The sequence below is a fragment of the Cariama cristata genome, unplaced genomic scaffold (genome assembly GCF_000690535.1).
Source record: "Cariama cristata isolate BGI_N322 unplaced genomic scaffold, ASM69053v1 scaffold6497, whole genome shotgun sequence".
Classification (NCBI taxonomy): Eukaryota; Metazoa; Chordata; class Aves; order Cariamiformes; family Cariamidae; genus Cariama; species Cariama cristata.
The window spans coordinates 4,109-19,760 of record NW_009626012.1 but is presented as its reverse complement, the minus strand read 5'-3'; the positions used below and the strand labels follow the sequence as shown (position 1 = coordinate 19,760).

The following is a 15,652-nucleotide window of genomic DNA, read 5'->3' as shown; positions in this document are numbered from 1 at the left end:
CGCTCTTCCCCACTGGGTACAAGATGCAAATACCAAAACAGAATATGCTAAGGAAAATACACATTTGAAGTAGCTGCAATGCACATTTTCACATCTTAATGACACACCACATGGGCGTGCCACTGAAGAACATCTTAACCCTAACCAAGCACACTCTGTTCTTCGTATAGAAATGACTCAACACTTACTAAGGTCATATGTTTGTTTTTTTTTTTAATGTTGAGATGGATGGATTTATGAACTGATCTGGTCAGTTATAAAATGTGTATGACTTTTTGTCACACTGAGCACACCAAGAAATTTCAGAAAGAAAGAGAAACCAAGACTTATTTCTCCCACAGGAAAAAAAAAGTCTGGTAACATTTCTTTAATCTTCAGATACAAAACATTTCCTTCTTAAGAACTCTTGTAAAAAGAGAAATAAAGAAAAAAAAGAAAACGCCACTGCACTGGCTAGAAGATGCCACATAGTCATGACTCCTTTGTGAGAAGGCACGTTTTCAAAGGTTTTAATGCTTACTTTTCCAATGTCAAATATCTCACATTTCAGATGGAAGAAGATCAACTCATATGAATGAAACAGAGCATCAGATGAGAAGAAATACACTTGACACTACCAAGCCAAAATCAGCCTCACAGGTGAGTCTGAAGTTCTGTGTCCTCTAAAGCTTGCAAAGCACAAGATCTTCTCTTCCCCATACCTTGCGGCTGCGGAGCAGCCCTCCTCAGGGTGTCAGTGGAGTTCTTCAGCGTTCTAAGCTCCGAAGGGGAAAATTCAACTTCCCTGATCGGTCCTCGGGGTACAAACGGCGTCAGTATAGTTCCAGGTGACTGATCAATGCCAAGGTTGCGAAGATATATCTGGCAAAAGAAGAAATAAGTAACACATATGGCACTCTTACAGAATGTCAACGGATTCTGAAGTTGCACGTTTTCCGCATCATCTTAAACGCAAACAGCTTGCTTTAAAACATCTTGAGCCTCAGTCTTGTTCGACTCGCACTAACAGTTTACCCAAAGCACTAAAGCAGTCACATATGAGACAATATTTCCAGCTTATTCTATTCTTTGGACCCCGAGTGACAAGCCTTTTTTCTAGCTAGCATGACCAGGTCTACATAGTGGACAGCTCACAAGCCACGTGCAGCCCAGCAGAACAACTGACATATCCTGCAATCTATTTCTCATTAATTTACGTTTGGCAGCAATTCAGAAATAAATTGCAAGAACTGTTCTGGTGGTGATAGCCTGTGCTTGCGCTCACCAACAGTTTTTTCCTGGGGCTTTCTTGACATTTCTTGACATCATGTTCCAAAGATTGCAACTGGCAGTAGCCTGCTACCACCAAACAGTGTCCAGCCCTTTCCACAGGATCCAGAAATGATGGAAAAGGTCAGCAAAGAAGAGGCCACGTATCTTGTTCTTGTGACAACAGCCGACTGCTTATACTCTTTTTACTCAAATGTATGCTCTGTAGACTGCACGAACAAGAAGTCAGATACTTCAGAGGAGACTGGGAAACTTAAGCCTCACCTGTTTAAAATGACATTTGCCAGCTGGAAGGAGAACACAAAGGTTTGGTTTAAAAACCTTTTTCCTCCCCAAATGATTGCTGCACAGAAAACTTTAACAGACTTTGAAACTCAAGCTAGGCAGCAGGGAAGTTCCTCACTCTTAAGGATAATTTCATTATGGGCTAGTCTTCAAGGCAAATAATTGGGAACCCTTTTGTCAGGGCTACCGTGAAACAGCTTTTGTGATGTTGCGATAGGGAATAAACTTGTACTGGCCAAGGGGTAGAATCACTTTCAAATCACTTTTGTACAGAACAAATACACACAAACATTATTTGCATTTGTACACCATATATATATAGATATAGATATACACATAAAAATTGCTATCCAATTATAACTTTCATTAACATTAAACAAAGCAGTTCGTTTAGAGAAGCCAAACAAAAATCATACTCCAACCCTAAAATTCTGCGATATACTAGAAAAAAACATTATGAGGATGAGACCAAGCCTCTCTGCAACATCCAGGAGATTTTCAGTTCATACACACACAGCATCGTTCTCTGTATTGATGTATTTTGAAAACTGGAGGAGTCTCGTGGAGGTAAGAGGTTATCAAAGGCTGTCTAGAATCTCCCAAGAAAGTAATTTCTCCCCTTTTAACAAAGCATCTAAGTTTACATACAGACATTATATGCTGGGGAAAAAAAAAAAAAAGCACCAACAAAATTTTCCTTGACTTAAGCACCTGTAGGGGCAAGTTAATTTCAACTCATCTAGACTATGTCCTAAACTAGCCAATAAAATGAAATAAATTACCTTATAGATCTTAGCCAACTCTATTCCCTATGATTTTATTATAAACCTACATATTAATAGCCACGTATGTGACCTAATCTCCTTTACCTTGTCAGTGGTTTAGGAGAACAGAATTCCTCAGAATTAGGACTGGAGAACATACCTAATTATAGTCATTAAAAAAAGGAGGTAACAGACAACCTGTACATCTCATGAATTGCATTTAAAATATCCTCCTACAATATTTATATTTGTTTCAACATGTATTTGCAAAGACAACTGAGTGAAGAGTGCTTCTAAAACACAGTTCCAAAGACTTAATGATTATAGAAGTCATCTTGTGAGAAGAACAGCCACTTACTCAGAAGATAATTACATGTTTATCATTAACATAAATCCGCATTTATTTTTCTCTAACTCTCAACAGCTATTAGTATAGTTAACATGGCTGCCACAACCTGCCCTCCATTCTCACCAACCATCCTAAAATGGGGAAGGGAGGAAAGAAGTCTGCATTAGCCAAATAAGATATAAAGGAGGAAAGGTATGCAGAGGCTTCGAACATCCTTTATGAGCAATATACAAAGAATCAAGAATGTATGCCTTAGATACTGGAACAAAGTGAACAAGCAAAATGAGTATTTATAGAAAAAAAGGCAATTTGATTTGCCAAGGAGTTCTGTGTTGGTTTTGCTATTATTGCAGATCCGTGGGTGTGTGAAGTTCATCTTTCTCTTCTGCAGCCCAGCATTTCCTTAGTCAGCAGTTGAGTCTCAACCTTATGTTTGGATAATTATAACCTGAGCTTTTGAAAGAATCTGGAAGATCAGAAATGGCTTATCAATGTTCTGCTAAAAGAGCTATAACCATTTACAAGTCTTTTATCAAACAGATTTCACTTTTTATCGCTATGTCCTGTTCTTGTGTCCTTTATGTTCTGCCACCATCAGCCACCAACCTTTACACTTCTTTTGCATTCTGTTACCGTGATACTATCATCTACACCTGGGGGCGGGGGCGGAAATCTTTCCCATATCCAACCCTTTCTTTGCCCCTGTTAAATATTACCTAAAAGTTAGTTTTTCTACCTCTGTATTTAAGATATGCTGAACTAATAACATGGAGGAAATTCACCAGTAGTACAGACCAGTGTAAAACCATTTCATTTAGTCTGTAGTGAGGCAGACCCTACCAGAGTCTTCTAAAAGAACAGTGGAAAAAAATGGGATAACTCTGAAACTAGAGTTTAAATTAGAATCAGTTATAAAGAGTCTTTCATTATATTTTTTAGGTGTACATAAAAGACATATTTGCTAGTATTTCTAGAGACAGGTTCCCAACATGACTGGATATCACAAACTAACTGTAAGCATGCTAGTTTCTTGTTCCTGTGATACCTTCTGCACATCTGTCCTACTCCCTCTATGACAGCTGAGCATACTGGGATCTCTTCATAATCATAAGGTAAAGAAGAACTACAAATATTTGTTAGAAACTGACTTACTGGGATCCTTTCTTCAATATTAAGCTCTTCTTTCTCTGGAGTTCTCAAAGAAGTTGTTCCAACAGGGATGAAGTTATCATCTTTTGCACTGGTGAAGAAGTGCCCGGAAACCACTGAAGAGCACCCTGCAGAGCCCAAGCCTCCATGGCTACTTTCCCCAGAACTAACAGGAAGATTCAAACTATCAGGGGAAATAGCACCAAAATTGTCCACGCTGACACGACCAGTAGGAATATTTAGGTTGTGAGACTGATACTCAAGGTCATCAAAATTCTTCCGGTCATCGGTTGGAGAGTTTCCATCCTCTCTAAGGAGCTGAGCAATTCCTTCACTGGAAACAAAGACATTTGTGTCTGAACTTTCTCCGGTACTATAACTTTCTGCATCTTCATCACTAGATTCAGAAACAACCTCAGCTGTAAGCTTCTGTATCATGGAGCCTCCTAAACTATTTTCAGACGCTCCTAAAACATTACTTTTTTCTTCTAGAGGCTGCACTGCCTCTGTTGAGTTTGCTGGCGGAGTAACTTCAACAAAGGACGTGCTCCTACTGGAAACATTTACCACGTCATCAGGCTGAGATCTAGTAAGAGGGTGGGCACGCAGTAAGTTTTTATTATGAAAACGCAAACTTCCCAGGGAACCTGTCTCTCTGGAGGAAGCAGCAACATAACCTTTGGGGTCTCTACCACTTTTTTGTGTTGACAAAATACTGTTTGAAGAACTGATGATTGCACTGTACGCCTTCCTTCTAGGAGAAACTCCACCTGGGTCACATGAAGTTACTGCATCGGATACCTCCTCTGGCTGGCTCATGTTCCAAGCCCATACCTTCTCCATGAAACTAAGCGATGGGAGAGACTGAATTATTCCAGTGTTGGGATATTTCAATTTTAAGGACTCAAAACGTTCATTGTTTTCTTTCGGAGTACATTGGAGTGAACGTTCCTTCTCAACTGATACAAGTGTACTGGTAGATGAACTCCCTGAAGTTTCTTCATTTAAGCTTGAAGGAGAGGTCTGAATATCGGATTTGATCACAGGGACATCAAGTTCTTCTGCCTTCACATTTTTCTTTAGGAGTATCCCTGGAGTAGACTGATAGTTTGGATTAGCAAAGTGTACAGACAATGAGCCATCATCTACAAGATTAAAGGAAGGGGAAATGCCTGTAACTTTATGCCCCCTTTCTATGGAAAAATCTGAAATAGTTAATTCACTCCTGCTTCCTCCAGGTTCTACTTCCACTGGCATATTCTCACTACATGAAGCAGGAGCTTCCATGTCAGTCAAAACGAGTTGTTTAGGTGCACAATCAGTGCTGCTTGTCACAGTAGGGATAAATTCCTCTTTCTCAGATCTCACTGCAGGAAATAGTGGTTTCTGCTGATGATCTAGAAAATCTCCCCGGAGTTCCTCAGTAAGAGTCATGAACTTCAAGCTTTGAGAGCCATTTAAATCCACTCTATGTTCCTTCAGCATTCCTTCACCCGTTTCAGAAGTTTTTGCAGAAAAAATATCTTGAGCATCTGAATTTTTACGATTGCGTTTCCTCAAATCATCAGATAAATTATTAGGCAAATCAAGCTCAGGAACCTTCTTTTCTTTTTCCAGCTCCTTTAGCCATCTCCTGCACTTTTCTGACTCTCTCTCAGCCATTTTTACCTTTTCCTTCTGCATCCCTCTTTCACTTTTTACTGAATTCTTAGTCAGTACTGTTTTACAAGAGGAGTTTTCTGAAGATGAGAACTCATCATGCCTCAGTAACTCTTTTTCTTTCTCTGAAAGCTCAAAACCAGTAGCTGGCACATTGCTCTCACAGGAGAAACGTTCATCTTTTACAGACATGCTACAGGTTTGCTTTGCAAGAGAAGTTTCCATTTGGTTGAGTCTATTTGCCTTGGTTTGCATCACCTTTGAAGTGCTGTTTGCTAAATTGTAACTTGTTTGGGGAATCAATGTCTCCTCATTACGACCACTTGTACAGTGTTCGTTTGCCTCCTTGCTCACAAGTAGTCGTCCAGAAAAAGAGGTTCGCTGAGATGAACCACCACGACAACTGGCATCATCAGGTTCCACGTGACTGAATGGAAGAGGATGCTGGGACAAAGTAAAGCAGTCACCGGATGCATCAGAGAACGGTTCCGTGTCCATCAGTGACACAGTTTCACGGATGTGCGAAGGCTTTGAATGTTCCACAAATGCTCCAGAAACATCAGGGACTCCTCTGTAAGAGGCAAGAAAAGAAAGCGAATTTCTGATCATATTTTTTATTTCAACATCCATATTCTCTGCTTTAATAGTATAGGCAAAAAGTAGAACTTCACTCAAACCAATAACTGGGGTTTAGCAACATACACATAAATACATCCCCTCAACAGGTCAAAAGGTGAAGAAATGTAAAGAAAGTCCAAAAAATACCAAAAAGCTCTACTGCCCTATAAAATAAAAGTTTGAAAATAATATTAGTTTCTACTTAGTAGGTCAATATTTTTCAAGCTATTTAGGATTGAAGTATTTTTTACTAACAGGATGTTTATTATTTAAATAAAATATAGGAGTTGCTTACACGCACATACAAATTTGCCTGTGTTTTTTTGGTTTTTTAATATAAATCACCTACTTCAGTTTTGTTATATCAACTATTTCTTTAAAGGATATAAACTAAGGTAGGTCTCAGGTGAACACAAGCAACAAATTCCTGTAAACTTCTAATATTTTTATCGCAGATTCTGAATTAATAGTTATTTTATATCAAAATGATCATCAAATCCCAGTTAACATTACTCCAAGTAGATCACCAGCTCTGGTGGAACTAAGCTCTGATTCACAAAGTAAAGTCACAGTGTATCACATTAGGAAACAAATCGGTCTCCTGTCACACACCAAAAAAGTATAAGGAAGCCTAAACATCAATGACACTGTAAATATGTGTGTTTATACACATACTTTCTTTTTTTACTTCTTTTTAATAAAGGGCAGAGGATTTCTTGACTTCCTTGCACAAATGGAATCATTTGCCACACCTTGAAATGAAGGCTTGGACAATGACTTTTACTGAAATAGCTATTTCTTTATGTATACATACTTTATATAAAAATACATATTTTAAAGTACACATAACATATATTACTCCAGCATATACAAAACACAATATTATTACACGTATATGTATGCATGTATGTACTACTTTAAATACAAGTTGTATTTGATTTCATGAACTTTATCTCAGAGCCTAAGAAAGCTAAAAAGACGTCTGAGAGGCTGGAGTTCCTGGTTTTCCCATTTTCTTCAGGTACTTTAGGATGACAAGTTCAGAAAATGCTTGTTCTGGTTTTCCCTTGTTCAAACTCTTTTGAAGGAAAAATAAAAAGAGGAGTAGAACTCTGACAATGCCTTCTCTTTATACAAAACAAACAAAGACTAAACAACACCTTCGTCTTATTTCTGTGACCATAAAACTGTAATTACTTAATTATCAAATGTACGACAATTCATGGCCACTCGGGAAAAAAGGCTGGCATTCTGTCATGACACCAGGGAAATTTATCCTACCTTAAGGGATTAAAATCCATTTCTGACTGCTGGAGAAGCGTCACATCTGAAAATCTTTGGCCTCGTGTTGAATACATCAGTAGTGGAAGACAAGGAGAGAATTGACTGTCATGGATATCTGTTAAAAATAACAATAAAACACAGTAATAAAAGCTTGCCAGGTAAAGCCTCTTTAAACTGCTCTGCCAACTAACACAGCCTTCAAAATTCAAAAACATGCCAACTGCAGTGAAAATGATGTAATCCCATCATTTAAATAATCTGCTGAAGCATGTTCCCTCATGTATTAAATTTAGCTTTCTTATCATCTATCAAATTGAGGTTTCTTCTCATCAATCTAAAAATGCTACATGACACTGACATCTCTAAGTTACCCTCTTCTCCCTAAACTTCTGTTTACACACATCGCTATCCTTTTCAACTCACCAGTCAGTACCTCCCTTCGTGATTTCCACATATTCTGCATATGCTGGAGAATGTCCACAGGGCTTCTACTCAGATCACCATTGACTTGTTTAAAAACCAAGGATCCTCACTGATGCCTTTCCCAGTCTCCATTTTTCCATAAATTGTGTGCTTACAGCAAAGGCTGCATAGGTTTGGTTTTTGTCTTTAGAGTTTCAAGATACAAGTAATAATAAAACCTAGTCATCACAATTATACTAGTACCACTGTCTACTACTGTAGCAATAAATTTTAGTTTCCATCATATATTTCTTTGTTCTTTGAGGTAGCTGGCACTTCTTTTTTGAGTTCATTGCTTACAAAAATAAATGGAAATGTTTTATACCACAAGAATAAAAACAACTACAAACTGGTATCTGATAGCGTAAATGACTACATACACATTTGATGGATGCAAAAAAAATTACTTCCAATACTTATCAAAGCAAGCATTTATTTTTTTTTAAGGCAAAAAAGCTATTTGTCATCAAGAGTATGACTTCCAGAACCTGAATTCACATTCATTTAATTTAGGTTAATTAGTTTTCAATCATCTCAGACAAGCTATACTCTGTATCACTCACAGAAGCACAATCACATCAGATAAGATGACCGTTACATACAAAAAAAAAAAAAAAAAAAAATCAAGTTTACATTACGTCAGCTTTATCCTGAGGCTTTCTACAGCCTGTATTACATCACCTGATAAGTGGTATCCAACCACAAGATGACCTTTCTGATTCATTTTTAATTTAATACTTCCAATTAACATTTTTTAAATTACTTTAGAACACTATGTAGCAAGAGGATAATTACATGGACCGAAATAATTCTAAATTCATCACACAGCAAAGCTGGCTCAAAATGTGGATGCCCCCTAGTCCTACCTCATCAGCAGCTAGAAAAATAATATGATTGCTATACAGTTTCAAAGATTCCCTTCCATCTCAGCAGCTGTCTCCACCACATGGCCAGCCCAATGCCTCCCAGAGGAAGCCAAATTTATACTTTAGCATCTGTAGTACAAATAGCACAAACATGCTACAGCAATTTAAGTGAGAGTCTTCATTTTTCTAGCACCCAGTATCTCTTTAAAGTAAGGGGGAGAATTTAGCTTTATTAGATAAGTTCATTGCACTAGTCACCACTCTATTTCCCTTTCATGTAAACTATTTGCAATACCAAACACGAATGAAAAGTAAAAAAAGCCACTTGCTTTTTTGGAAGTTTATAGGAAAGGAAATTATATGCATCTTAAAAAAAATAGGTACGAATAGCTACTGCTGAGCAATTTGACAAGAGGAAGCATTCAGAAAAGGTTCCAATGGAAACTGGTAAGCACCTGTGCAAAGCTGGACGAATAAATAATTATAACACACAGAGAGGCGTAAAAAAAGTACAGGGGAAAATGGCAGCTTCAGCATAGAGAAAGCAGGAGCCAAGAAAATAAGGAACAAGGTCAGGGATGTCTCATTTCTAATACAACAGTGCCCCAAGGCTCTGTTATATTATAGGGCACAATCTAGATCGTGGTCTAATATACCAGACTGATTGGTACTTCCATGATTTTAATCACAATTTGAATCATGATTTCAAATCGTGGAACAGGAGACTGATCTAACTCACTGTAATCTCCTTAGCATTTATTTAAAATGCACTCTACAGAAAACAAAGAGGTTTGTTTTCAGTGGCTGATACTGACTTAGAACCAAACAGACCTTCCACATTAGATTCCTTATTCCCAACCACTAAGTAGGAGTAGACAATATTTACAATGCATTTATTCTGTTTAGTGTACGTGTACTCAAACAATTTTTTGTTGTTATACTTGAAAATACTGAGTAGATTAACCACAGTTAGCTTGGCTATAGAATTGCATTAAAGACGCAAAACCATGTATTTTAAGAAACATTAAGCAGGCTGAAATCTAAACTATCTCAGCGGTGTTAAATGTACTTTTTTCCCCTCCCAAATCTTGTTTTACATTTAAAATTATATTAGTGAACAAAGGCAATAGTAATTGCAGTTATCAAATTAGATTTGTCATCTCACATCATGATACACTTCATGTTTTCAGAACTGGCATCTCATTTTTATTCATACATTACAAGAGGAAAATAAGCTTTCCTGATTTTCAGTTTAACTTCTTCACTTTGAATGAAAATGTGTTTTCAAACTAAATTGAAAATCAGGAGTGATTAAAGAAAAAGCTTTTCCGCACAATAAAGACTGAGTGTGCTGTTTTTGTAAATGAAGAAACAAAAAAGACTGAGGGAACCAAAAATAATTGAAAAAAAGCTGACAAATGCTCTCAAAAATAGATCTTGCCAAACAATTTTTTTAATGCCTTTACACGTATATTGATAAAATAAATGTGCATATACACAGGTACATATACACACACCCCTCCCATAAATCACATTTGGCTGATAAATCAATGCTTTAAAGATATATCAACAAAAAAATTTAAGTACCACTCAACATTTGTATTAAGAAAGTCAACCCAGCACTCGGATGAAAAATGATTTAGCATTCTCCAAGTAGAATTATAAACAGGAAACCCTCACTGCATCTAGTGAGTCCCTTCAAGAGCCCTTCTTGTCCCTGCCCTACTCAAAACTTCAGAAATCCCCAAGTTCTTACAGAGAAGGCACAAAGATGACGCAGATTTGCCAAGCAATAAATATCTCACTGCACAGACCATTGATACAGGGCAGTCTGGGTCACCTGGCATCACAGCCTGGCAAAAGATATGAGTTTTAGTATAACTGAACTCCAGCCGTACATTGGTGGGAACAAAGCATCCCGGCAAACCCAAGAGAGTCAAGGACTACCTCAGAAAGCAACAACTCGAATGAGGGCTTGGGGTCATGATGAACAAAGCACCAAAAGGAGGTCAGTGCAATACCGTATCCAAAATGGGAAGCAAATTTTTCATATATATATAAAAAGAATATTAGTGAATAAGTAGTAACAGGTACTATTCTTTCCAATCTTGTACCAAAACTACTATTGAAATGGTATTTGCAGGTTGTGATGACCATAACTCCGTATTTGTAAATATCACGAGAGGATCAGACAGTTAAAAGATTAAAGAAACATGCCTCATCACAAGAGCCTCCTTGAACTACATCTGTTTAGTATAATCAAAGAGAAGATTAAGGGTGACTTGATTACATTTGTACGTATGTATACAAGAACAGAAATTTAGTCATTAAGAGCATTTCAGTTCAGATAATACGTAACAAAAGTCCAACGTGAAACAGTGAAGCTACGCAAACCTAGGTGACAAATAAGACACTTCTGCGTGCACCGACACGATACAGCAACAGAGCTGGCTCTCTGTAAAATGTTTGAGGCCATTTAGATAGATCGGTAATGGTTTCAACAGCTATTTGAACAGCACCAACAAGTTTTACTTCAATTCTCTCTTCCCTCTCCCCTCAGCCTCTTACATGTAGTCCTGACCAAGAGCCCCCGAGTTCTCCACCTCCACTTGAAGAAGTCTACCCCTCTGCAAGACGGGACAGCCCCAGTCTCTCCACTCCAGCCCAGAGATGTGTTTCCCCCTCCTTTTTTTGCACAGGCAACAGAACTCTGATCCAGTTGAAACATAACCATCTCCATTTCCAACTCTACCATTACATTTCAGTCTGAACAGCAAGCTGATCTGATTGCACCGATCCACAGGGTGGGTTTAGCAGAAGTGATGCAGCAGAAACAAGTACGCAGGACAAGGAAAAGCCAGACTCTTAGTTTTTGGTAGCAGTCTTCAGCTGACTAAATATACTGCAAAACTGTACCCTCAGACTAGCCTCCATTTCAGGCAGTCTTGCTCCTCTGGCTTCTCCAAAGAGCGTTCTGGTTTTGCCACGTAGCAGAAATCTGCCTTAGGCTGACAGTACCCTACGCTTCCCCAGAGGTTTCCAGTCGGAGGAACTGTGGTGGTGATCACTGACTTGAAGCAGCAGATGATTGACAAGGCCAGGGGAAAAAAAAAAAAAAAAAGTGAGGAAAAAAGAGAACAGAAAAAAATAAAAGGAAGAAAGAGAATAGTCGAGATTCACTGCAGCCACGTCCTTAGTGGAAACCCTCTCTTCCAGCTTGCCCCCTGCAGCAACCTGCAGAGATGACCTGTAGAATCACCATTATGGAGTTTAATAGATGACATTTAACTGGGGTTACAAAACTAATTTTTTTTTTTTTAATATATAAAATATAACTCCAGCCATGTCACATGTTCTACCTCCTCCAGCTTTTTTGAATCTTACAGCACATGAACTCTAATGTTTTCAGTAACTTATTTTCTTCAGGAGGCAGAAAGATCATTGCTATCATATTTTGGATGCTTACCATGATTTAGGGGCTCATTACGCTCAGATATAACCTAGGTTTTGCAGGCAGAGAAGCAGGTGCTCGATGCTTAAAGCAGCAAGTGACGTCAGTACAACACTCTTCGAGCATCTTGTGTCAAAACAGTAATTCTTCCCTCTGCCTCTCTGAAGGTCAAAAGCTTCCTCACAGTTGAATTCACTGAAAAAGCAAAGCCGGGCATGCTACTTTATCTTACAGCCTGATGACAATTCTGAATGCCAGAGTCAAATTGCCATTTGTGGAAGATAAAAAAGGAAGGCAAAACAAAAACAAAACCGACTTGGCTTTGTCAATCTGTTCCACAATGTAGCCGAAGCAATTTCAATACAACTGTCACTGTGATTTCCCCTCCTCCCCAAATGAAATTCAAAACACTTTTTAAAGAGAAGAAGGAATAAATTAGTATTATAGCTTATGTTTCTCCCTTCCCTCTCACCTTTCCTCCCATATCTGGAAATTTAAGTGCATATACAAAAAGCCTGTAGCTATTGGCACTCTCCCTAGAGAGCAACAAATAAAACAGCAGCAGTATAAAGAATTCTTATATCTTTTTATCATATTAAAAAGTGTCATGCAATTCCAGTTGCATTTAAAATGCAAACCTTGACAAATATCAAGAATTTTTTCTTGATGAAATGGTTTCCAGTTCTGCAAATGTCAATAATGTAGACAAAATGCTATAAAACATACTAAATACAACAAACCTACACAGAGGATGCAGGCAAAGACAAAGTATGTCTAACCTAACATGTCCTTCCACTTTCTCATATGTGTCTTAAACCTCAATTTCCTACATGGCAAAACAAAAAAAAACAGGGTTTTATTCAATATTAACCAACTCTAGCCAGACAACAACTCACTGTGATGCACACATCATCAAAGCTAACCTCATCCCAGATTCTGCCTTTACAGATAGCAGTCGTCTTCTGTCTTGTTTTTCTGCATGGAAATCCATGCATGTTCACCACCATCAAGTTAACAGAGAACCATATACAAGAGAATCCCTGAACGAGTAAAACGAGAGGTTCAGACTGAGAAACAGCAATTTTTTGAACAAGATAACCCAAGTTACCAAAACTGAATTCAGTCTTTGAAGAAAGCATAACAGGAGACACAAGGGATAGTTGCAGCCATCAGTGCGAGACCTATAGTGGAAGGCGTTGAGCTTTGGGCCTCAGAGGGGTTCGGTACCTCTGGATCCAGTTCCACCAGAGATGTTCTCTCTCCCTTTACAAGCTCCTTCACAAAAGATGGATCAAAGCATTATCAAAATAACCACAAAAATTGATGAAAATGAGGTAATAGCTGCACATTGTAGTAACAGCCGAACTCATAAAACCCTCAGGAGTTGCTACAAATGTCTACCAGGCTATTCCCAAGGCAATTTCAACTCCATCCCCTTGTTGTCTAACTTCAGAACAAACAAAAACCCAAAAAGTAACCTACATATAAGCAAGATTATGCAAGCAGATACAGGAATGGCAAACTGCAAGTTGAACTTGCAGTTAACTGGAAGCAACGCAGGTTTATTTTAATATATCATAAGCAATCATGTTATTTGCCTATTTGTTGTTTGTTCATGAAAAAACCTACCCCAATGGCACAGTGAAAGCAGCTTTAGAAACACCTTTATTCAGCAATTTCAGTTACATCCTGGAAAAGCAAGTCACAAATATAACCACCTAATGGGTGGGGTAACACTCGATTTTGCAGAGTGATCCTCTAAGGGATATCAATACAAAAAGAAACACTTTGGGCTTAGTAACAGTATTGTTATGTGTTTCCAAGGAAGTGTATGCAAGCATATGCATAAAAGGAGTCTAGGTGTCATAAAAGTAAAGAAGAAAGAAAAACAAGCGTTACCAGCAGGTAAGAAGTTAACAGATGACAGTTAGTTATAGTATACGTACACAAAGGTTTCCACAGGAAAAATTAACAATTCAATTGGAATTGAGACAGAGTTAACTTTGAAAGCTAAAAGTTAACACACAGTGCATGATCGAATTTGATGTTAGAACTAGCACTTAAAAGTTGGGGAAAAAAAAAAAAGTCTATGCCTAAATGCAACAACTGCTAATTTAAGAGTGGAACCAATGGGTGACAGTCATGTTTGGGGGCCTGGTGAACAGTTGTTTAGCACAGTAACTTGGATACATAAGGAAGCAGAAATGGAATTAAAGCAACTAAAGTAAGGCAAGCAAGGAAAGTGTTCTAGTTTGGGGAACTAAAGCACCTATCGGTAACAGTCTTGGCTGGTTTTGTCTTCCACAGATAGCACAGAAGAGAAAGTAAACCGCTTCAGCTGTACGAGTTTGTTAAGTATACATTGCCTAGTTCTGCTTTTCCTGGTTTTGGTTTCATCAAATGCACACCTACAAAGAAGGAGAGATATCATTCTTTGCAGGTAAATTGCCACAGCTGAAGTTTGAAGTCAAAAAGCAAGAGGAAAACATGAGCAAATAAAGGTAATAAAGAAAAACAGATCTGGTAAAAGTTGGCTTTATTCCCAAGAGAAACAAGTCTATCTTGTTGGGGACAGATGTCTTTCCTATGATTAACAGCAATGAATGAAAAAAGTGAGCATCTCTGTTTCCACCATTTGGAAGACTATTAGAAATTATTACAATGAATCAGTAATATGGTTTGTGTCTTAAGACGCAGAGAATAATGCTCCATTATAAAGAGAAGTTTTCTTTTTCAAAGATGTACTACTACCAGTGGACTAAAAATTATACTACCAGAACTGACCAGAATACTCTGACTCCACATTGATGAAAATGAATGTAACCAAGAACGGACAAAGGTGAAATATTAAATCTTGGAACTTCTCAAACCAATCTTGAAGTAAACTGTGATGATTAGTTGTGAAAGGAAGCAATAGAAAAGCTTAGCTTTTCTAAAGCAGAGGTGTTAGAACTGGAAAATATTACTGGCAGTAATATAAATTGCACACAAATGCAAGTGGTAGCAAAAAGTACTACTAATAGAATATTAAACACTATCAGTAGTGGTTTATTGCCACAAAAATATAAATAATCTGAACAGTCATTGTGGGGGGAGGAGGGAGGGCAGAGAGAAAACCAAAAACCAAGTGTCTAGATCAGTGTAAATTCCAGGCATGGAAGAGAATACAACCATGTCATTACAAGAAATAAAACCAGGATATTTTATGTCAAAAATAGAGATGACTGCCAAATAATAGATGCACAATCCCCACTAGTATTACCGAAAATAATCCATCAGTCACTTTGGATACTTAAAGTGAGAGCTTGATGCATCACTAATGGTGTATTAACAGAGCTAAAATGCGTTACAACAAATGCAGTTAGAACAAATTTAGCTGTCCTATGTGAATACAGCCTGAAGAATGCTGCAGTTGAATGCAGCAACAACTACTTGCATGCAAGCATCAACTAGCAGTTAACGTTTCTCTCACCTATGACACTGGAAACAGCTGCAT

The 15,652-nt window shown here is 37.9% G+C and overlaps 1 protein-coding gene across 1 annotated transcript in view; it reads right to left on the bottom strand.

The window, feature by feature from the left end:
* ALMS1 (Alstrom syndrome 1) overlaps positions 1-15,652 on the bottom strand; it is a gene marked incomplete at both ends in the record, with an annotated part of 53,821 nt that overhangs the window by 34,454 nt on the left and 3,715 nt on the right. Inside the window, 3 exons of the mRNA XM_009703838.1 lie at positions 702-861; positions 3,820-6,046; positions 7,375-7,492. Of these exons, the coding sequence (XP_009702140.1) occupies positions 702-861; positions 3,820-6,046; positions 7,375-7,492 (2,505 nt within the window). The remainder of the gene's footprint in view (positions 1-701; positions 862-3,819; positions 6,047-7,374; positions 7,493-15,652) is intronic.